Source organism: Lepus europaeus, chromosome 4 (assembly GCF_033115175.1).
Source record: "Lepus europaeus isolate LE1 chromosome 4, mLepTim1.pri, whole genome shotgun sequence".
In the NCBI taxonomy this organism is placed as follows: Eukaryota; Metazoa; Chordata; class Mammalia; order Lagomorpha; family Leporidae; genus Lepus; species Lepus europaeus.
The window spans coordinates 132,540,644-132,565,045 of NC_084830.1; the positions used below are offsets into that span (position 1 = coordinate 132,540,644).

The 24,402-nt window shown below is 40.3% G+C and overlaps 1 protein-coding gene across 2 annotated transcripts in view; it reads left to right on the top strand.

Moving 5' to 3' along the window:
* The first annotated feature begins 568 nt into the window (after positions 1–568).
* JAKMIP2 (janus kinase and microtubule interacting protein 2) overlaps positions 569–24,402 on the top strand; it is a 59,023-nt gene continuing 35,189 nt past the window's right edge. For both annotated transcript variants that reach the window (XM_062189727.1, XM_062189728.1), the window contains exons 1-7: positions 569–697; positions 12,227–12,724; positions 16,412–16,621; positions 18,264–18,362; positions 20,661–20,807; positions 21,420–21,560; positions 23,725–23,781. In XM_062189727.1, coding sequence (XP_062045711.1) covers positions 569–697; positions 12,227–12,724; positions 16,412–16,621; positions 18,264–18,362; positions 20,661–20,807; positions 21,420–21,560; positions 23,725–23,781 — 1,281 coding nt within the window. The remainder of the gene's footprint in view (positions 698–12,226; positions 12,725–16,411; positions 16,622–18,263; positions 18,363–20,660; positions 20,808–21,419; positions 21,561–23,724; positions 23,782–24,402) is intronic.

Here is a 24,402-nt window from a genome sequence, read left to right on the forward strand (position 1 = left end):
TTTAGCCATTGTATAATCATCCGCCTTCGTATGTTGGGTTTTCATAAAATTGAGGCTCTCTGCACTCTGAGGTCAACAAACAGGTGATTTCCTTGAGAACTCTGCCGTCTGTGGGCAGTGTGTCAGTGAATGCTGTGGAGAAGATGAGGACAACAGTGTGGGAGGTTGAGGCAGAAAGAGCAGTCCACACTATGAAAGACATATGCTTGTAGATGAAGGACATTGACATGAGCAGCTTAGCCTTCTAGAAAATCACTCTAGATTTATGTGCAGAGTTGACAGGAGGAGAGCCTGCAGACAGGAGAACCTCGGAAGGAGGCTCCTACAGCAACTCAGGCTGACAGTGGACTGACTGGCACTTAGCTCATTCTAACTGCCTGTCTTTGCAGAACTGTAACTGTTATCTTTATTTCTTCTCAGGACTTTCAGGGCAACGGTTGAGAAAACCTTACCAAGGAGCACCCTGCAATAGATGCTGAAACATTATACCCCAGGATAAGAATCAGTACCATGGCAGCACCTGTTTGAAAGGAATTAGAAACCAACAGACTCCATTTCGAAAGGAACAATGTCTAAGAAAGGGCGAAATAAGGGCGAGAAGCCCGAGGCACTCATTGTCGCCCTTCAAGCTGCCAATGAAGACCTCAGGACCAAGCTCACAGACATTCAGATAGAGCTGCACCAAGAGAAGTCCAAGGTGAGTGCGGGCCACCTGAGGCTGTGGCAGTGGACTCCTGCCAGTTGTCAGAGAGGGCAACAACCTTGGTAGACATGGAGATGCTCCTGTGTGTGGCAGGAGGGAACCAAACACGTGCTACAGAGAGTAACTTACCAGGTGGGCCTGTCCCTTCTCAGAAAGTTGGTTTAGGAGGTCAGGTATTAAAGTGGATACAATGACACCCACACCCATTACCTCCCAACACTTAATTGTATAACCTTGGGAAGTTCCAGCCTCGCCCTCTATACGTTATTCCTCCTACACAATTCTGAGAAACTTCCAAAGCACGTCAGGTCCTGTCACTCTGCTGCTCCACACCCTCAGTGATTTCCTGTCTCTCAGAGTCAAAGGCGTTTCCTGACACCACATCACAGTGTTACCTCCAGCCCTTCCCTGCAGATACCTCTGTGCTCACTCCTTCTCTCGGTCACTTTTAGCAGTTTATATATTGATTTATTCGCTTGTTTTGTGCTGATCTTTCCCCATTCAAGTGTAATCATTATGAAAACAGGCACTTAGCTTACTTAATATCTCTAGAGCCTAAGTAATCTCCAAAACTTCTTGAATTCAACAAATATTCTTGAAGAAGTAGAGGAGTGAATGAAAGGTGATTTATTCCTTATCTCTGAGTTTCTTCATTAAAAAATACTACCACTATTTTATAGGGTTGAGATGAGGTATAAATTAGACAAATATGTGTAGTATTTATAACAGTTAAATAAGGACATATTTGTCAAGTGCTCAAAGTGCTGGTTGGCATATAGGAAACTCTCTAAAGCTTATTAGTGTTCTGATTGTATCTGGACTGGAGTTAGTTTCTAACTAGTTGCAGAAAAGTTTCTTTGTGTCTCAATCTCATTGCTTAGGTGGATACATTAGCACATATCTCATTAGGGCACTGTGAATATCAAATAATATCATGGCCAGGAAATATCCAATATCCAATATTTTGAAATATCCAACACACAAAAGACATTTTTGCTCTCTGCAAACTGGGACAATTGTACCAACATAAAGTTGCCTTATTCAGATAATTCTTTGTGTGGGAAGAAAACATTCTTGATCAATGAGCAATTGGTCACAAACCAACAATTACCCTTATTCTATTTTATCTACCCCTCTTTCCTTGACATCACTATTAAATTTCAATACCTTATTTCTTCCAAAATCTGTTTTTCCCCATTTTCAACAATAATAATAAATAGACTTTGGATTTGTCAAATCTCATTGTCTCCTGTCTCAGCTAAACCTTAATGCTGGATAAACAGATCCAGTGTAAATAAAGTATATGGAGGAAACACTTTTGTTTCTAGGAAGCCAAAGGTAACGTGATGATCAAGAAATCATTCGATTGAGAGTCAGAAGACCTGGGAGTTATTTGCCGTCATCTGTCCTTGGGGATGAAATTTACATGCCTCAATGTCTCTATGTGTAATTCAGATGAATGAGTCTGTTTTTTCATTTAAGTGTCTCTCAAGCATCACAAGGCAATAGAATAACCTGGAGGAATTTATTAAAAATCTAGCTTCAGATAAAGAAGGTGGGGTGGGGACCAAGACTCACATTTGTAGCAAGCAGCCCAGGCATCTCTGCCTTTCTGTTGACAGATGCTCTGTTGTATGATTCCTTCCAGGTCTGACAATCAAGGAATGAACACTGCATTGGTTCTACTTCCCCTGGGGCAATGTAATATTTCTAGGAGGGGCAGACTCCCTTAATTGCAGCAAGGAGAGGTTGACAAACTGCATTCAAAGGACGAAGCTTATCAGTCCAGAAGCTGGTAGCCATAAGCAGCTGCTGCTTTGCAGAGAACAAATTCATGGGATAGCAAAGAAGCAGAGGTCCCCAAGGATCCCACCACTGCCAATTTTCCATACAGTCGAGCCTTTTTAAATAGGAAACTCTCAATCTTCAACAAGCTTCCTGTCAATCCAGGGCCTCGGCAGGCCAGTCAAGCATAATTGCCCCCTCCCTGGACAAGAGACTGGCAGCCTACATCTTGAAGAAGAGCACAGCCTTGTCCACCCTCTGCCACTGCCCCTACCTGCCTCCCTCTTTTTGACAGTCATTACAATCCCAGCCTCGGAGCTAAAGCAAAGCCTCACCACCTGTCAGTTGTCTTCCCCAAAGAGCAAAGGCAAACAAGACATAAAGCAGTTTTATTATGAATAAATATGAGTGTGCTTTCCAAGGGCCAGGTTTTAGAGTGTGTGAACCACACCGAGATATGATTTTACACTCTTGGCGTGCCTCCGAGGCTCTAATGATAAAAATGACGGTTTAGCTATTGGGGAGTGGGCTACTCAAAGACTGGAAACCTTTGGGGCAATGAGGCATCACTCAGTTTTCCAGCAGGATAAATAATCCTGTTGGCGTTTACAGAACATCCAGTGTGTGTAGGGCAGGGCCATGAGTGCTTTGGGTTGGTCATATAAACAGCTGCAGCTTACTGGATGTTGGCCGTCGGTCACACACTGTGTTGAGGTCACTTCATCCTGCCACAGTCTCAGCTCTTTCCTTTAGCACGAGTGGTCCTGAGCAAGTTTATGAGCTGAATAAGCTTACCTGACACCCTTTTAAATTTTCCCATCATCTCTGTAGCATAAATACTGTTGCAGCCACTTACTGAGTAGGAGATGTCAGGCTTGGGTGGAGAAAAGATTTCTACCCACAGTTGCTCTGTCTTGGATCAGCACCCTGAACTGTCAAACTGATATTGTCCTCTGTCTCTCTCTTTTGTGGACTCTTTGTGAACACACCAGCGACTGCTGTGGGGTGAGAAATCATCCCACTGGATTCCCCAGAGATAGGCCACAGTTACAACACGTAGTAAGGACACAGTGACAGAGGGGGTAAAAGGACAGGAGCTGAGAACAGGATTTTGAGGCATCAGAGCAGCACACCTAGGTCGCAGTGTCTGGGAGGAATCAGGGCTGCTACCCTGGGAATAGCCCACTAGACTATAAAGCACTTCCTTACAGAGCCCAACACTCAGCACTGCAGGCCTGGGACAAAGGCAGTTGGGATTACTATTCTGACTTCACTGGGGAAGAAAAGGAAGCTCAACCTGTTTAACACATTTGCTCCCAGTGACACAAGTGGGTGAATCAAACTGGTAATTGTTTTCTGTAAGATAGCCGTTTCAAGGTAATATTGAGTGTCTTATTCCACTGCACGCTGTTGCCTGTGTGGTACTTTCAGGCACCCAGCCAGTCTTCTCTATCCTTGAATGACTCTTTCCAGAGCCTCCAGGTTCAGATTCCAAATTTGAGGTTGGTATTTCTTGCTATCTGCACTGTTAGTTCAGTCTGGGGAAGCATAAGTGGGCGAAAGCAAGAAATTCGAAAACCAGAATTCTTTGTACTTCCCCAGGCTGTGTAAGCCTTTCAGTAGGAGCAACCTGCCTAAAGCGGCAGCTCTTCCCTCCTTCACATCTCCTGGGTCAGAGTTACTTTGTCCCCGTGAAGAATCCTCCCAGCTGACTGTGAGATTAGATCTCCAGAAACTTCTAAAGCAGATAATCCAAGCAAAAGCTCACGTTAGCTCGTCTGGCCTTGATAACCCCTCAGTCCCTGCCTACCCTTCACCTGGGCTGTCCAATTTTTAACCCAAGACTTCTAAGATCATGTTGAAGCTCAAATCTTCACCATCTTTAATCTCGGCAGCATTACAAAGGCACTTTCCAAAGGCCACACTCGATTTTGGATAGAAGAGAAAGAGGTCTGTGTAAGGTAGTTGTGAATTCTTTCTTCTGTCATCTTGTAACCTTTTTTCAGTAGGATTAAGTTTTCATACAACCTCCTGAGTATGAGACCTCCCTGGGTCTGGAAGCTCATCTTTCAAAATCCCATTCAGTACAGTCCTCCCCTACCTTGCTCCACACCCTACTTGTTAGGCTACTCAGACTGCACATATTTCCAAAATCAGATGCCACTAATGCTAGGAGACTCGGTACATACTATAAAAACCAAATTGTTGTTTAAAGATTTATTTATTTGTTTGAAAGTCAGAGTTGGAAAGATCTCTCATCTGCTTGTTCACTCCCTATATGGCTACAATGGCCAGAACTGAGCCAGGCTGAAGACAGGAGCCAGGAGCTTCTTCCAGGTCTCCTATGTTGGTAGCAGGGGCCCAAGGACTTGGGCCATTTTCCGCTGCTTTCCCAGGCCAACAGCATTGAGCTGGATCAGAAGTGGATCAGCCAGGCCGGTGCCACGGCACAATAGGCTAATCTTCCGCCTTGCGACGCTGGCACACCAGGTTCTAGTCCCAGCTGGGGCGCGGTCGGGGCACCGGATTCTGTCCCAGTTGCCCATCTTCCAGGCCAGCTCTCTGCTATGGCCCGGGAAGGCAGTGGAGGATGGCCCAAATGCTTGGGCCCTGCACCCCATGGGAGACCAGGGGAAGCACCTGGCTCCTGCCTTCAGATCAGCGCCATGCGCCGGCCGCGCCGGCCACGCCGGCCATTGGAGGGTGAACCAACGGCAAAGGAAGACCTTTCTCTCTCTCTCACTGTCCACTTTGCCTGTCACAAAAAAAAAAAAAAAAAAAAAAGTGGATCAGCCAGGACTCAAACTGGCACCCATATGGGATGCTGGCCTTGTAGGTAGTTACAGTGCTGGCCCCTGAAACCCAGTTTTATCTTTGAACATGTCTTTCTATGAGGAAAAGAATTGTTACAGTCTTAATAATGTGATATAAGGGGCCTTCACTGTGGTGTAGTAGGCTAACCTGCCTGCAGTGCCGGTGTCCCATATGGGTGCTGGTTCATGTCCCAGCTGCTCCTCTTCTGATCCAGCTCTCTGCTATGGCCTGGGAAGGCAGTGGAAGATGGCCCAAGTCCTCGGGCCCCTGCAGCCACAAGAGGAACCCGGAAAAAGCTCCTGGCTCCTGGCTTTGGATAGGCGCAGCTCCAGACGCTGTGGCCATTTGGCGAGCAAACCAGCAGATGGAAGGCTTTCTCTATCTCTCTCCTTCTCTCTTTCTGCTACTCTGTCTCTCAAATAAATAAATAAAATCTTGAAAAAAGTGATACTAATTTAAGTGTTATAATGACAATAGGATTCACTAGTCACCTCTTATCTAAGAGGGCTATGTCCCAAGACCTCCATGTATTCCTGAAATCACAGATGAGACCAACCACTATATATACTATGAGCTTTTTCTTATAAATACCTAAATAAGAAAGTAACAGTAACTAACAAAATATAACAATATATGAAAAATATAATAAAAATGATGGGAATTCTCTCTCTCAAAATATCTTATTGTACTGCAGGTTTTTAGCAACCTCAGCTTACAGTTTTGTTTCTTCATTATTTTTTAAACTTGATTTATTTTTAAAAATATTTTGTTTATATAAGGTAAACAGATTTCTTATATTTCATAAATACAGATTTAGGAACATAGTGATACCTCCCACCCCACCTTCCATCCTGCCCACATTCCCACCCTCACTCTTTTTTCCTTTCTTATTTTCTCTTTTAGTTTTTACAATAACATAATTTCACTTTACTTTATAATCATAAGCTTAACCCTCCACTAAGTAAAGAAGTCAACAAACAGCAAGAAGAAAAAAACACCATTACTCTACAGTAGAGACAAGAGCTGTAAACAATAATCAAATCTCAAAATGTCAATCTTGCTCAAATGCATTACGTTTTATTTTTGTGCTCTAGTTACCATAGATTAGTGAAAACTTATGCTACTTGTCTTTTGGGGAAGACCTTTTACGTTTTTACTTAAAGGAAGTACTTTGTGGCTTCTCTTTGGCATATCCAAATTGCCAGCATCTCTTCTCTTGGGCTTTGGAACCATTGTTGGGTAAATTAAGAGTTCCTTGAGCACAAGCTCTGTAACACCCTGGCAGTCGTTTTGATAATCAAGAAGGAGTGATTGCTATCCTGGGCAGAATGCTGCTGGATGGCATGAGATTTCATCGTGTTATTCAAACCAGTATGCAATTTAAACATATGGATTGTTTCTGGAATTTTCCATGTAATAATCTTGGACCACAGTTGACTGGGCAACTGAAACCATGGTTAAGGGCGCATACTGTACTTATGTTGTTGGTGATGTTAATATAACATTATATTAAAATTGCTCGATATATTAATACAGTAAATATTTGTCAAAATTAATAGTATTTCTACTGAGTGTTAAGTTATTAATCTGCCATGCATTCTAGCTTTTCCAAAGGGCATTTGATCCATTGTCTAAATGAATCCTTACAACACCCATATATGAATAGTCTCACCATCCCTAGTTTGCACAGGAGAAAATTCAGGCTGTCAAAGGTGAAGTAGCTTGCCCAAATTTTCAGAGCAAACAAGGAGGTTAGGGACTGACCTAGATCTGACCCCTGGCCCATACTGGAATTCAGTCAGACTGATTGACAGTGTGCATATTATGTATAGACTATTTTTTTCTCACCTGAAATTTGATTAAATAAATCTACCCACATCATAGAGGTACCTAGCATATTCAATGTACTGATAGACAATAGAGCCTATTTAGATAGGTGCCTAACTCATAGTAGCCCTCCACATATCTAGTGCTAGATATTCTATGATGAAGCTCAAATTTTTTGCCTTGAAACATCTCCAGTATTCAAAATTGATTTCTTCTAATTTTCTCCATTTCTGAATATGATCATCTTCGTATTTTCATTGTTACTCAGCAACAGCTCTTTATCTTTTTGTATATTCATCTCAAGAAGTATTTTAAGATGCTTAAGTTTATTTCTGCAGTGGTGCAATCTTCACTGAAAATAATTTTAAGAAGATGATTTTAGTAAAAAAAAGAAAATTATTCATACTTTACCCACCCAAAATTAGCTCACACCCTTTGGCTCTCCTTCACAGTGAAGCACTTTTCCTGAGGATTAAAAACAAGTCATGCCTAGAAATCCTGCAAAAAACGCCAGTCTCCATGGCAGCCCAAATAAGTGGACATAAGAAATGTTGGATTTTACTCAAGTCCTTTTTATTTTCTTTGGTTTCTATGGATTCTTTTAAGGATAGCCAAGAAGGCCAGTGTTTGTATTTGTTTTTGTCTTCAGGCTAGACTCTATTTTCTGTGCTGATGCATTTTCACTGTTTTTCTTGTTGTTAATATCCCCTCCAGTGTACACAGAAAAGGTTAGTGTCTATAATTTGAGAGAAATGACAGAGTGACAGAGAGATACAACCTAATGCACCTGCAGAAAATTTGACAAATAATTTTAGATCAGGTGTCTTTAACCATTTCCAGAGATAGGACTACCTCCCCTTTCAGAGTCCTGTACAGGTCACCGGTGCTTTCACAGGCATTATGTAAGTTAACCCTTAAGGAAACCCTGGTACAGGCATTTTTTAAACAACTTTCGTAGAAATGGCAAATAGTGACATAGAAATGCAAACCCAAAATTTCTCACTCTGTTCATTTTTACAATAGTTTTTCATTGTTCAAGGAAGCATTGCTAGCATTTCCCTTAGCAACTTGTTAACAGTAGTCTTTGTAGTCATAATACTGTTCCAAATGCCTGATGTGAATACCTCCTGCTGAAGTTGTAGGTGGATAAGTTCCTATCATTTGAACTAAAGTAACTTCCGCATTGTCTTATGTGAAAAGTAAATTTAAAGAGTTTCTAAATAGGAAATAATAAGGTCCCTTCCCTCAAAAATGTACTCTCTACGAAAGGAATAAGTAAATGTTTTCTGTAAAGAGTGAGATAGTAAATATTTTAAGCTTTGTGGGCCAGAAAGTTTCTGCGAACTTACTCAACTCCATTATAGCACAAAAGCAGCCGTAAGCAACCTGTAAGTTATGTGCAAGGCTATGTTCCAATGAAACTATTCATAAAAATAGAGGACGGGATAGATTTGGTCCATGGATTATAGTTTTCTCACCTCTGGCCCAAAAGATACCCACTTCCATTTACTCTGAAAGAATGGAAAGCTCAAAGTTGTGCCCACTAATGCACCAAAGGAAACATCAAGAAGAGAACTGGAGGTCCTGATGTTAGGAGATGCTTGGTTTGCTGTATACAGGGAAGGGATAGATGAGAGGCCGCTCTGGTAACTCTGGAAGACTGTGTTCTCTTGGCCACGAGATAGGATATATGATTCTTTCCTCTGGTTATGGGTTAGCCTGGAAAACACACTGACTCACGCCCTGTGATGCCTTCTGCTCCTTATTGTGTGCTGTGCTGGCAGCCCCTGGGTCCCTATTGATGAGCAGGGCTCTTTGGTGGTTTTTTAGGAGTTTCCAATCTGGGCTAGAGTTAGAAGGGGTGTTAATGAGAACAGACATGTGTAAAAAAATAGTATAAATAAAAACAGGGGAAGAATCAGCGAAGAGCTGCTCCCAAAGTGCACTGGGAAAACAAAGGCAAGAAAAGTGGGATTTGTTCAGTGCAGGTGGGGTGACAAAGCAGGAAAGGATGTCCCAGCTTGTCAGGGCGAGCTGGAAGGGGCAGTTCAGAAGAGGAAACTCCAGGTATGGAAGTGCAAATTGTACAGCAGAGAATAGCTGAATCCCCTATCTCTGATAGAGGACAGGTGAGGGAAGGGCAAAGGAGAGTTGAAAGTCCAGCAACACCTCTGTGAGAGGCTGAAAGATGAAGCTGAGATGCTGGGATTTTATTCCACAGGAAAAAGGGGCCCTGGGAGGCTTTTGAGCAGGCATGTAAATAAAACCAGAACTGGGCTTTCCTGAGAGAATTGTTACCAGCAGTGTGGGGGCAAGTTAGGGTCACCAAATGAGCCCCTCCGAACTCAAGAACAGCGCTGTCCAAGAGAACTATGATGTGAGCCATAAATGCGAGCCATATATGTGAGTTCTAGATTTCATATAGTTATGATATTTAAAAGTAGAAACATAATTAGTTTTAATAACAGTTTCTTTAATCAATATAACTATGACTAATCAGATCTTTCACATTCATTTTGAAATTTTTATATATTTTCATTTTATTTGAACGGTAGACAAATCTTATGTTCACTGGCTCACTACCCAAATGCTTGCAGCAGCCAGGCCTGGACCAGACTGAACTTAGGATCAGAAACTCCATCCAGTTCTCCCACATGGGTGGCAGGGCCTGACATACTTGAACCATCACCTGTAGCCTTCCAGGAAGCCGATCGCAAGCAGAGGAGCGCGAACTTGAATCAGGCACTCTGATAAGAGATGAGGGCATCCCAACTGCCACACCAAATACCCTTCCCATATTTTACATTCCTTAGCTCACACTAAGTCTTAAAAATCTGTAATGTGTTTTACCCTTAGAACAAATCTCCACTCAAACTTTTGATATTCCAAGTGTGCAGTGTGGTAGTGGCTACCTGCTGGTGGACAGCACAGCTCTATCACATGCCACAGAATAGGCATCCAGGAGACCAGAGGACAGCCTTGTGAGGGTGCCTGGCTGCATACCACATCGAGCTCCCTTGTGCTCTGAGCTCTTTTAGAACAACCTTCATAGGGATAATCTCTGTGCTTTCAAAATGAAATATTTGCAGGATGCTGTGAGTACTTGGAAAATAATGTTCTGCCTAAAGGTAGGTGAACCACTAAGGTAAGTAAAATAGTGGACACTTTACATGATAATTACAAGATTTCAAGAGGGAGTTTTAATCTTAATTTTTTTAAGCTAAAAAGTCTCTTAACTACTTTTCTCTTTTTCTACTTGCTGTATGTATGTGTGCAGGGGAGAGAACAAACAGAGGGACACAGAGAGAAAACACACATAGAGACAGACAGCAGAGATGAGGGAGGGAGACAACAGGATAACCGGGAGTGTTTTTAAGCTGTTAGTACTAGGGACCTGTCCTTATCTACCAAATCAGAGACTGAGTCAGCCAGATACAGGTAGCATCATTAGTAATCCATCAGCAGGTCTGTATTATCACTAAAAATGTAAGAAAACACAGAAGAACATTTTTAAAATAGATCTATTTTTATTAATTTTTTAAATATAATTATCTTCTTTTTTTTTAGCTTTTATTTAATGAATATAAATTTCCAGTGTACAGCTTATGGATTACAATGGCTTCCCCCTCCCATAACTTCCCTCCCACCCGCAACCCTCCCCTCTCCCGCTCCCTCTCCCCTTCCATTTGCATCAAGATTCATTTTCAATTCTCTTTATATACAGAAGATCAATTTAGTATAAAGATTTCAACAGTTTGCACCCACATAGAAACACAAAGTGAAACATACTGTTTGAGTACTAGTTATAGCATTAAATCACAATGTACAGCACATTAAGGACAGAGATCCCACATGAGGAGCAAGTGCACAGTGGCTCCTGTTGTTGACCCAACAAATTGACACTCTAGTTTATGGCGCCAGTAACCATCCTAGGCTGTCGTCATGAGTTGCCAAGGCTATGGAAGCCTTCCAAGTTTGCCGACTCTGATCATATTTAGACAAGGTCATAAAAGACAAATTTGAAAGAGAGAGAGGCAGAGATAGATGGATTGATCTTCCATATGCTGGTTCACTCCCCAAATGGCTCAAAGGCAAGGGCTGGGCCAGACTGAAGCCAGGAGCAAGGAACTTCTTCTAGGTCTCCCACATGGGTGCAAGGGTCCAAGCACTTGACCCATCTGCTGCTTTCCCAGGAGCATTAGCATTGAGCTGGGAGCATGCACAAAAAACCACCACCTTGAAAGGAACTACAGCCACCCAAGTCCTTTATCAGACAGAGGACCCCAAGGAGCAGCAGGGATGTTTTCCCCCTTTTTTACTTATTGGGTTTTTTGCTGTGTGTGTGTGTGTGTGTGTTGAAACTGAGTTGCCATACCAGGAAAAGGACAAGTGAGGCTATCCCCATTGCCTTCATTTTCCACCTTCCTGCTTAGCTGCAGCACTTTCCCTTCCCCCTCCCCACCAGAAAAGGAGGGGAATCATTTATAACATCACCCCAGGCACTGATTTATGAGCCTGATCACAATATCAAACCCTGAGCTATTCTGAGATGCTCACGTGTATCAGTTGGGACCTAGCTAAGGCTGTGTAGTCTAATGGGCCCTCTAGATGATCTATATTGAACTCCTCCCCACCAGACAGAAAACCGTTAGCAATACTTCCTGACATTAATGTGCATACCAGTTGCCTGGGGATTGGTGAAAATGCCCCTCTCATTCACAGGTCTAGGCTGGGGCCCAGGATTCTTTCCTTGTTAATGGATGATAATAAGCAATGCACTTTTGTCTAGAGCTGTATTTAGTAAGCTTCTGAACACTGCCTGTGCTGCATGTGTGCTGACTACACATGGACTAGGAAATCCTGAGAACATCAAATATTTGTGTGAACAAAGTCAAATAAACAATCTAGGCATTTCATCTTTCCACAAACTGCATGCCCCGTGGTACCCTTGCCTGGGAACGCACAGGGACCTGAGATTTGAAAACAGAGGAGAATTAAGCCATTACAGCAGCCTGAGCTGCCAATCCTGCCTAGGAACACACCTTGCGTTTGAGGGTCATTTATTTTTTTTTCATCCTTTTGCCTCTGTACTTTCAGGTATCCAAGCTTGAAAGAGAGAAGACACAAGAAGCCAAGAGGATCCGTGAGCTGGAGCAGCGCAAGCACACGGTCCTGGTGACAGAACTCAAAACCAAGCTCCATGAGGAGAAGATGAAGGAGCTGCAAGCCGTGCGGGAGAATCTCATCAAGCAGCACGAGCAGGAGATGTCGAGGACAGTGAAGGTGCGGGACGGAGAGATCCAGAGGCTCAAGTCGGCCCTGTGTGCTCTACGGGACGGCAGCAGCGACAAAGTAAGGACAGCGCTCACCATTGAGGCCCGGGAGGAGGCCCGGAAACTGTTTGATGCAGAGCGCCTTAAGCTCTTACAGGAAATTGCGGACCTGAAAACAGCCAAGAAGCAGGTGGACGAGGCTCTGAGCAATATGATTCAAGCGGATAAGATCAAGGCTGGGGACCTTAGGAGTGAGCATCAGTCCCACCAAGAAGCCATCTCGAAGATCAAGTGGGAGTCCGAGCGGGATATTCGGAGGCTGGTTAGTAATCCTGGTGGCCCCAGGCAGAACCACCTTCTTTCCAGGTTTCAGATTGCTGTGGGGTTTATTTTTCCGGTGTTTCCTTGTTAGTGGGTGCTAATAAACAGTGCACACTTTTTGTCTAGTGCTGTATTTAAAATACAAACTAGATCACTAGGGAGGGAGGGAGATCTAAGGAAAGCTAAGGGCAGGCCAAAAATGGATTGCAAATGTAAGCAATTTTGGAATCACCTTTCTCAAATGAACTTGAGGTTCTCCCAGACCACATGTGTGGAGAAAACACCTACATTCCTGGATATCTGCAAAAATATTCTAAATTATGTGCTCTTCAGAAGTCAGCTTGTTTTGTGGGGTTTCCATTTGTAAAGTGTTACTGGATGTTTTACAGGGGATAGCAAAGTAGCTACAGCTTTCCCTGTGTGTGAAAATGGCAGCCACTGTGAATATCTCAAGTGATTTGCCATTCGATTTTCTAAGAATACTGTCTGGAAACAGGACACAGAGACACAAAATCCCTAGTCATTTTAAAAACTGGTCTTTTCCCCAAAATAAACATGGGCCACTTACAACAGGAACCGTTATAAATTTTAAGTTGTGTGTCCTTCCTAAGTAACTTGTTTGCTTTTCACAATTTCCAAGACTTACTTCAACCCCTGAAGTTGCCTTCCTTTTAACAAATAACCAAAAGTCACATGAATTTTTTTACCATGCTTAAAAACAAAACAAATGGAACAATTGTCTGAAAGCTGTAATGCCCTAACTTGAAATTGCCCAGCTATTTTAAAAGAAACCTTTACATTTACTATACTCAGATATTCAGCATTAAAGTTTAGTTTTAACTTATCAAATAAGCCATCACCTGTTAGAATGTACTTTCTACTTCACTAGAAAATGTATCTTCTTAAGAGAAACTATACTTTCCCTCATGTGTCAAGCAATGCTAAGTAATTGTTTTTGAAGAATTTCCATTATGTCCCTTGGATGATATCTCTAGGATTTCAATTTTAAGTTAAAAGTAGGTATCATGGAACACTTTCAAAAACTAAGGATGTATATTGTTCTTTGCACTGCAGTAAAATGTGACTGTGAAATGTTGCCTTTGCTACACTTTGCATGCTTTATCTGCAGCTCATTCTGTTGTATTTTTTTTGATAATAAAGACCAAACACAGTGCAGACATATTGGTTCTGCCCTGCCTTTGGTTTCTGAAACAATAATGACTGATGAAGAAAGAATCAAGACTGTGAACTCTGAAGCCAGCAGGTAAGTAATGAAAAAGGAAGTTTTGCATTAAGTATTTTTGATTCTTAAGGGCTTTCAATGTAAAATTTGCAAATATGTTCCCTTGTTGATTTGTAAATTGTTTCCGTGACATCATTTCATCAACGCATACATTAAGTAGCCAGAAAATCCCTCTTAGTGACAATTTAGAAGTTATGCCACTTGAAAAGTGGTTTGAAAATTGGGTAAAAACAGAATAACATAGACAACTGTTTCAATAAAACAGATGTACTCGTCTTCATTTATTCATTCTTCCTTATCCTGTCCCTACCCCATGCCCCAATTCCATTTTTGTAACTGGAAGGGAGGGAAATGGGAGCTGTTCTGTTTAGGAAGTTCCCTCAGAGAATTCTGCTATGCATCCCTTTCCATCTAGGAAATATAACTTTGGTCAGTATTCACTATTCTGAGATGAGAGAGCGTGCTTATAACCACCACGCAATAGAATTACCACAATAATAATTACTAAGATACTCCACTGAAAACCAGCATGGAAAATGCTGGAAGATGGGTAATCTTGAAGCAAGAGGAGCATAATGCCTGAGAAGGGCCTCTAGTATCACAAGAGTGAATTAAAAAATCAGGCTTCAATACTGACTAGCAGATGACTACCACCAAAATTTTTTGTGAGTGTTTTTAATTTTTTTTTAAATTTGAGAGGCAGAGAGGACTCAACTACTTGAGTCATCATCAACTAACTCTCAGGTGGGAAGCTCCAAACAGCAGCTGGAGCCAAGAATCCAACTTAGGCACTTCAGTGTGCTTTATAGGCATCTTACATGCTAGGCTAAGCACCTGCTCCCTGGAGCCAGCTTTTAAACCTTTCAGGTCACCTGTCGTCATCTATAACACAGTGATAACAATCTACTGAATAAGACTGCTCTGAAATGAGATGAAGTATGTAAATTTCTCACTTTAGTGCTTTAGATATACTAAAAGATGGATATATTTCAGTTATGATGATGGTGATGATCGGAGTGTATGTGGGAAGTAATGGAATCGAGCTCAGTCAGGGAGAGGATACATCAGAATCAATTAGGAACAGGCAGATTGGGTGCTAAATTAAAATGTATATAACACTATAGATGACAGGTTTGACAGATAAGTGCACTACCCAGTTAAGAATAGGAGTGGACTCACTGCAAAGAGATAGAAACTAGAAGTGATATTCGTATTCCAGAATTAACAGGACAGTAATGATTACTTACAAATTATCAGATGACACCATAGGCTCATGTAGAATTTAATGCCCTCCCAAATTTGACCTAAAGTTTAATCTTGTGACTTGGTGGCAAAAGCTCACAGATATTTGGAAAATATGAAACTATGTAATGTAATTTCTGCCTCAAATATTTTTTTCTTGCCTAAACAGCACAACAAAGATTTATAGAAAGTGAATTGTTGTTTGTAAAGAATTATTTTGAGAAATAGGAAAATGGTAAAATTTTGTCTGTATTGGATATCTTCTCCCTATTTGCATATTGACTATTTGCATAGAATACAGTAAAATGAGAAGAAATGTTACTGTCAATGACCGGGCTGTCTATTTTACAGTCACTTTGTTATCCCTCATCCAGGAATGGCAGAAAGGTTCCATGCCAGTGGAACGCTGATCAGTTGGTATCCAATGCCTTTGGCTCTGCTTTGAGAAATATTTTTGAGGACATGATCAGGCTTAGCAGAAGTGAGTGTTGAAATCACCATATATATCCCACAGATGAAGGAGGGGAGATAGTGTCTAATATAGCCACGTGTTTCCATCCCTGTTCAAGTCCCAACCAGCATTTTCTGAGCGTAAGGGCAGAAAGTTTGCTAAAAGCTGGCTGCTGTACAATATGAATGGGAGTGGAAAGAGCCACATGACATGAACTGTGCACGGACTCCTCTCCAAATTCACTACTTGAACACAAACATGTTAGTCTTAGCAGATGACTCAGTCACTGGGAACTCTGCAGTTTCTTCAGTTGTAAGTGGCCTAACTGTGACAGTTGTTATTTGAATTGAACTCAAATGTCCATTCTCCTTGAAGAGAAAGCAACACAAATGTGCTAGGAAACATTGTAGTGGTGTATTTAGTGTCTGTCTTTATCTACACTAATAACCTATTTTAAAGTTTGCCTTTGCTTTCCGTATTTAACCAGTGTAGACCATTTCAAGCAATCTATTGAATGAAAACATCTACACAGGATATGCTAGAGAGAAAAATGACTCTCCTTGACATCTAATTAACCTCAACAGCCGTTCATTTCACAATGTTGCTCAATGTATTCATGAATTGAGTACACTTGTTATGTCCACTTTTTCCTGATTTCATTTAGAAGAAAGAAGTTAAACTCATACCGTTATGAAAATGCATTTCTTCACAGCATTGTTAAATAAGAATATTCTGGGTCTTGTTTAATTCAGATGGATGAAATCAAAGCCAAGGACAGGATCATCTTTTCGCTGGAAAAGGAACTGGAGACCCAGACAGGCTATGTACAGAAACTCCAGCTGCAGAAGGAGGCTTTGGATGAGCAACTCTTTCTAGTCAAGGAGGCTGAGTGTAACATGAGCAGTCCGAAACGGGAAATCCCAGGAAGGGCAGGAGACGGCTCTGAACATTGCGGCAGTCCTGTAAGTCTGTCCAAGTTGAAGTTCAGAACTCAGGAGTCATCTTTTATTTAGCTTCCAAATTTTTCTTTTCACTTAAGCACTTTTCCTTTTACTACAAAGAAATCAATTTTACCTCCCATTATACCACCAGCTAGTATCTTGGGAAGAGGGTTTTCTAAACTGATAGACAGCAAAAGTGGTCTGTGCTGCATTAGTAGATCACGTGAAAAATATGGCTCTCTTTAAATCCCTCATAGAATTTTCTAGGCAAGCAATACCTTTCCAGTTTAAGTCTATTATAAGAATCATAAATTGGATGGAAATATTTTACCTCTTGCCAAGAATAATCATTTTCTCTTATGCGAACAATTGGGTTAGAAATTGATAAAGAAGGTTATCATTTAAAGGGATCAAAATGTATAACTGTATGAGAAACTAAACCGGTTATGCTCATCCTGTGAAAGCTTCTAGCCTTATTGAACTTGCCACTTATTTCCCTTGATGTTCAACACTTTATATAAGAAATTATTTTCAAAAGTGCAATGATGGAATAGGGCTTGTCTGTAGTTTGCTAGCACATCTATACCTTTCAAGTTATTAGCTGCTAAAAAGATGAAAATGTGTTATTTAAGAATAGAGATGAGTTCTACTAAAGTACTACTTAGTACCAAGTGATGAATAATTCAAGAATTGGTATTCAAGAATATTTATAGTCAAGATATATATATATCCTTGTGGGAGGTAGAGACAGTACTGATCTAGGGTTTAGCAGATGTATGCTTTGGTTCTATCACTGACACCTGCAACGTGTCATACTTGTGGAGAAAATAGCATATATCTGTAATATATTTGATTTATTGATTCTAAACATGAAAGCTCAAACAGGTAACAATCTCCCTGATTTTTACCCATTCTGCTGACTCTTGTAGAGTATTGTGACTCTAGGGATATAATACGTGTGAAACTGCTGTGTCAACAATACTGCACTAACAAAATGTAAGATGATAATAAAATTGCAAGCATATGATAATAATCCTATGGACTAGCCGAGAGGCAAGCCATGATTGCTGTGTGCAAAGTGATTTGTGGCAATTTTGTCAGTAGGAAAGCCAGTTGCACTAGGTAAAAATATACCAGCAGAGCCTCTCCTACCAACTGCTGCTTTTTATACATGAAGGTCACACACTGACCTTTTCTCACTCTGACCTTTTCTCTAGGGAGATGCAGGACTTTACAAGCCCATTCCCAGCTCCTACCCAGTCCCCTCTTTGGCTACGTGGATAGCAGTAGATCTGTGTAAGCAGTGGGGAGCAAGATGCATCCATGACACAAGAGTTGCTCCTTGATCTCATGTAATTACAACAGAACCCTGGTCTCAGAGGACACAGCTCTGAAAAGCTGATTCAGCCTTCTGCTGCTCCCCTGCCCATGAGCCCAGCCTTTGGGGTCTAACTGCTACAAGGGAATTCATCTGTAATTTCAACCAGGATTTCTCCTAAATCCAAACCATGAATATTAGGGGGGAAAGTAGATAATTATTCTTCTCTGAATAAGAGAATATTTTACTCTCAGTAAAGAGAACTGTGCCAATTAATTTTATGAGCAGTATTTCAAAAGTGAAAAGTGTTATCAAGGAAATAACCATTTTAATTTTCGTTGGTAGGATTTGAGAAGAAATCAGAAGAGAATAGCTGAATTGAATGCCACTATAAGAAAATTAGAAGACAGGAATACTTTGCTTGGAGATGAACGAAATGAATTGGTGAGTTACATCAGAATGTTTCTACTTTATTTTCCTGTTAGGCATTGTGTTAGAGAAGTATATATGAAGCTTTAGAAGTAAAACATAACAGAAAAAAGTACACATTAATAAATATTCACAACATGGTACATCCTTATAACCCTCAAATAGATGAATAAGTGGAAAGTTACCAGAATCTCAGGACCTCCCTTTTGTGTGACCCCTCCTCACCATCCTTCTAAAGTTAACAACTACTCAAACTTCTCTAGCCATAGATGGTTCTTGCCATTGGTAAACATTTTTGTCAGGGGAATCATGCAATATTTTTTCTTTTGTGTCTGGCTTCTTTTCTTTAGCATGATATTTGTGATTGTATAGCATGTAAGATTCATTCATATTTTATTATTCAATGAATAATATATTATTCAAATTGGCATTTGTCCTATTTAAAATTTTCTATATCTTTACTCATATTTGTGTCTGCTTATTCTCCTAACATATTTGTCTATATCTCTTATTTCTTTCAGTTTGCCCATATATATTTGAAATTGTTTTACTATATGCATATAAATTAATATTTGTTACATGTTTTAGTGTACTGAGCCTTTTACCACTATGAAATTTTTCTCTGGTTATAGTTCTTGATTTAAAGCCTTTATTATTAATTGAATTATATCAGGTTTTCTTGTGTTTGCATAAATCTGTGTATACATATATACATATATATATATACATATATATTGCTTTCTACTTTCCTTTGCTATATATTGGGTATGTCTTTTAAAGAACCATTTTATTGGGTACTAGAGGACTCTGATATATGAAAGAATTAGTTATTTTCTTTGTGTTTATATACATTTCATATGAATTGTATGTATTAAGCAAATGTAATTTTTTAAAGCACATGTCATTGGCCTCCCAAAGAGGCACAGATTAATATAATGAACCTAATGAAGTAGTTTATTTATCCTTTTATGCACTCAGTAATTAATATTAATGATTCAGAGATGAAAGTTCAGGAATTGCAGATTAAGTCAAATTATTTATGAAAAATAATCCCAATTTTGGTCATTAATGTCAAATGAGAATTTCAAATTGAGACTGAAGATAGAATTGTTGCAATGCTATTCATGAATCACAATGAGAGCTCTTTCAAACATTCATAGATAGTTATGTTTCCCCTGTCACAACCTCCTAAAATGTCAGATTCTCAAGAACAAGAGGGAGTGTTTTTAAAACTCTGTCCAGATATTTCTGATTTACACCTTTTCTTTCCTTGCTTTGGTAGCTCTACCACCCAGGCATACCCACATTCAGAATCATTCATATGAAAATGATGAATTATTGGAAGCCTGTTATGTATAGGATGATCATAAAATATATTATCTAACCAAGAGGCTTTGGAGAGTAAAAGGTAGAACTATTAACAATTACTTCCAAGACAGCAAATATAAATTTAGATCAGTGGTTCTAAACAAGAGGTGATCTGGGTAAAATCTGGTGACATCTCTGGTTGTCACAACTGGCAGGGTGTTACTGGCATCTAGTAGGTAGGGGCCAGGGATATTGGAAAACATCCTACAGCATACAGGAATGCCCCTAACAACAAAAAATATCTGGGCCCAAATGTCAAGGGTACAGAGGTTGAAACAGTCTACCTTAGAATGACCAGGCAAATGAGAATGTACGTATTGTCCCTCTTGATTGTGAGTGGTCGTAATACAATCATACTTTACTTAGGCTTGGTGAGGATTGGATATTCTTAAAGATAAACATCAATGTGATTCAAAAATTTCATGGGATTTTTGCCCAAAATAAAGCGTATTGTGAGTCAGGGGATGCTAGCAACATCTCTGGGACAGAGCAGGCTTTGGAGACATCAGGATGGGATTCAGGTCCTGGTTGCATTGCTTAGTGACTGTGAAATGGATGAGCTACTTTGTCTCTCTCAGCCAATGAGAGGTCATTCCAAGTCCAGTGCTCAGAGTTGAGCATAGTGGAGTAACTGCTAGAGAGAAAGCCAATCCAACAGGGAGGACTTTTATCCTCAGCATTTCCATAAGCAGTATCTCCGCAGCACCTGTTAACGTTACAGATTGATAGCGGGTTTGAAGACTGATGAAAAACCATCAGAGGGAATAGGAAACAAAGCAAGTGATCCGTTCCATGAGGGACTGCGATGTCGGTGTTCAGCCCTGAGACACAGTGCAGAAGGCAAAGGTGGTGATGGAGGGGTGGTCATTCTCACCAGTTGATTCTCCCTGTGCCAAATCCCACCCCCCAACCACAGGAGACAAATTTTCATTTATTTCTTCCCAGTTAAAACGCGTGCGGGAAACGGAAAAGCAATGTAAACCTCTCCTGGAAAGGAACAAGTGCCTCGCCAAGAGAAATGATGAACTGATGGTGTCTTTGCAGCGCATGGAAGAAAAACTGAAAGCCGTTACCAAGGAAAATTTAGAAATGGTTTGTATTGTGACTCTGCAAAACTGGAGCGCCCTTCCTTAGGTTACTCCAGTCACCCGACTGTTTTCTCTGCTTATTTTCTAAATACAATGCTATTTGGATTTCCCCTTATGTAAGCAAGGAAGAAGGCAAGAGAAGTCTGCTGGCTCTGAAGTTTATGGGGTTTCTAAATTTGCAGAACCATAGGAGTGTTTCCAGGAATCTACATGCCCTCCAGAAGCTCAGAAACTCCTCAGCCCCAGAAACCTCCTTCAAAGATGTCATTAGCATGCTCTTTACACACCTTGACAGCAGGAACACCTCAACTGCAAGGATCTAGTAGTAGTTGCGAGGCAGATACCATCACTTGTATTATGTATGAACAAGTGATATGCTAATGTACTCTTTAACTGACTTCTAATACAGTTAGAGAGATCTTCAGATAATCCCCAACAATTTCAATGCATTATAACAGATCAAATATACTCAAGGGTTTTAGTCGGTGTGTCTGTATTCTGCACAGCACTCATTTTTACATGGAATCTCACAGATATTATACCAATATTTTATGCCAACAGTGAAGGTTTGGGATTTTTAAAAACTCTACCTGTATTTTCTTCTTTTCCAATCCAGAAAGAAAAAATAACTTCCCATCCACCCTTGAAGAAATTAAAATCTCTGAATGACCTTGACCAAGCGAATGAAGAACAAGAGACAGAGTTTCTTAAACTGCAGGTCATTGAGCAACAGAACATTATTGATGAGCTCACAAGGGTAGGTCTGGATCAATCTGTAAACTTTAAGCTGTTCCCAAAGACAAGAAGCCAGCAAATCAACACACACTGGAAGTTTTTAATAGTTTTGGATTTCTCCTAGAGGCCCAAGTTCAAATGTTCAATATGTAATTATGTTCAAGAGACTATATTCCAAAGATACTTTATATTATTAAATTGCTTTATACCTTTTCAAATATAATCCTTTGTTATTTAATCTAGTTGCAAATAATAACTGCAAAGCACATTAAGAGTACTTTCAAGTGCACTACTACATAAGTGAGTAGGTAGAGTGACTATGTGTTTGAACTGCCTTCCAGTATACCAGGATCCTGATACTTAGAGATTAAATATTTTGCCTAGAATAACAGGATCACATTCCAATATTTTCCAGCACTTAATGTAGTATCTAGCACACTAATGCCATCTAATTAACATTTGTTGAATAGGCAGCAATACCGTAATTACCTTATGGGAGGGAAATTCCAGGCCAGATTTCTCTGATGATTACTTCAGTACCTACTGAATAGACAGAGCAGTTATCACTCCCATTTGTAAACTCCGGCTGTCTTGGGGTTTTCTTCTTTACCTCTTTGTCTTTATTCTGTGAATGACATCTTTTGTCACTCTCACTTCAAGACCAAGCGAAGGCCTAGCAGCAGAAGGAACGAGCAATGGGGTTTTCTGTCAGAAGTCTCCAGAGTAGGGCGAGCGGGATGGTTCACTGTTGTCAAGAGATGGAAAAAGTATAGCTTCTGTGTATAATTTTTTGAAGTCTGTCCTTTTAAAAAGTTCTTTGTTGAGTGTGTGTTGTAATGTGTATATAAGATTAGAAGGATTAATTAAATACATAATTAATATATTCTAAAAGAGACATATTGAAGTTGCATGATCAAAATATGTTTACTTATAAGGGTGAGAAATCAAAAAGCCTAAATATCACTGGCTTAATCAAGACTATTTTTCAAATGTAGTCTGGAGCCATATCTTTCACTTCAATACTACATCATAATAACCCATAAATCTCTAAGATTCTTTAGCTCAGGAACTTTCCTGCCTTTGTACATTCTGAGTTAAAGCTGTGAATTTCTTACAGAATTTGGGGCTCTTTAGGCATGTTATTTATTTATTTATTTATTTGACAGGCAGAGTGGACAGTGAGAGAGAGACATAGAGAGAAAGGTTTTCCTTTTACTGTTGGTTCACCCTACAATGGCCGCCACAGCCGGCGCGCTGCGGCCAGCGCACCATGCTGATCCGAAGCCAGGAGCCAGGTGCTTCTCCTGGTCTCCCATGGGGTGCAGGGCCCAAGGACTTGGGCCATCCTCCACTGCACTCCCAGGCCACAGCAGAGAGCTGGCCTGGAAGAGGGGCAACCGGGACAGAATCCGGCGCCCCGACTGGGACTAGAACCCGGTGTGCCGGCGCCACAAGGTGGAGGATTAGCCTACTGAGCCGCAGCGCCAGCTAGGCATGTTATTTAGAGAACACTTATTCCTTATTCCAGCCAGTTTAATTTTGTGCAGTAAATACATAGAGCACTTTAGTGGGTAAATGCCAAATGCCCAAGACATCTCCATTCACAACAGGATTGAACCAAGAAATTTATTATTATTTCTAGGTATTGAGTTTTCCAAAGAATTGAAAACAATAGCAACAAATGAAACAGTGCATTCCAACCTACCAATTCTTTGTTCTCTGTCTATTGTCAGGGGCTGCAAGTCCATGCAAGGATTCAAAAACTGTCAAAAGACAGCTGTCTATGCTTTCAAATTACTCAAAAGAATGAGGTTTTATGGTATTTTGAAGCAATATATTTTCTAACACAAATTTAAATTAACTTTGGGATTGGGAAAATGGAAGAACAGTGCTTTCAGGAAAATAGCTATTTAAAAGCTAGTTGATTTTCAAGCGGAAAACAGAGGAGTCAGATGAGGGGAATGGTGCACTTGCGAGACTCCACATCATTGTCAAGAAAAATAAAATGTTCTTACTTTGAAAATACATATCCAAAAGTTGCCAAAATTTAACCCCCCCTCCACCTCCCAGTCTTATTTTAAATATAATGCCTTAAGGGGAAACAATTCTGTCTTTACAAAAAAAATAAATAAGCTTTAAAGAAATATGTACCAACTCTAGATTTGAAAGCTCCATCTGTTTTGCAGGACCGAGAAAAGCTCATCCGTAGGAGAAAACATAGAAGAAGTTCCAAGCCAATTAAGGTAATGAGAAAAGTGGGTTAGCAGGCATTTGCCACAGCCAGCCAGAGAGCTGAGGCTTGTCAGGGAATCTTCCTGCAAACCTGTGGTCCATCACCGGCTTTATTTGCTGAAGAAAATAAATCTCTTCTGAGATTTCTCAGAAGTCAAAGAATGATTGTGTTGTGGATTTTGACCTAAAAGAGTTTTAGTTTCTCTGAATAGAGAAGGCAGTAGGTCTTATGTGGAAAGGGTCATCTGACAAGTTGGAGAGTTATACTCCAAAAATAAGCAAGCAATAAATGTTAGTTGATGTCTCCTACTGAATAATACTGCAGGCTGATGCACATCCTATAACTCATCAATGTGTTTTCATTATTCACTTGCACAATATTATTGATAATGACACTGCTAATCCACCAATATCTGGACAGCATTTTGTAATTCACAAAGTCTTGTTATTTAATTTGTCTACTTATTTGATTTTTGTTTTTGTTCTTACTAGGTACATCATTTGATTTGGATATAGAATGAAATGATAATACTTAGGATATGACCATCCCATTATACCTGGATTTTCAAAGTACCTTGATTATATTTTAAATACAAAGAAGAGTAAATCACATTAACTCCTCTTGCTTTAAA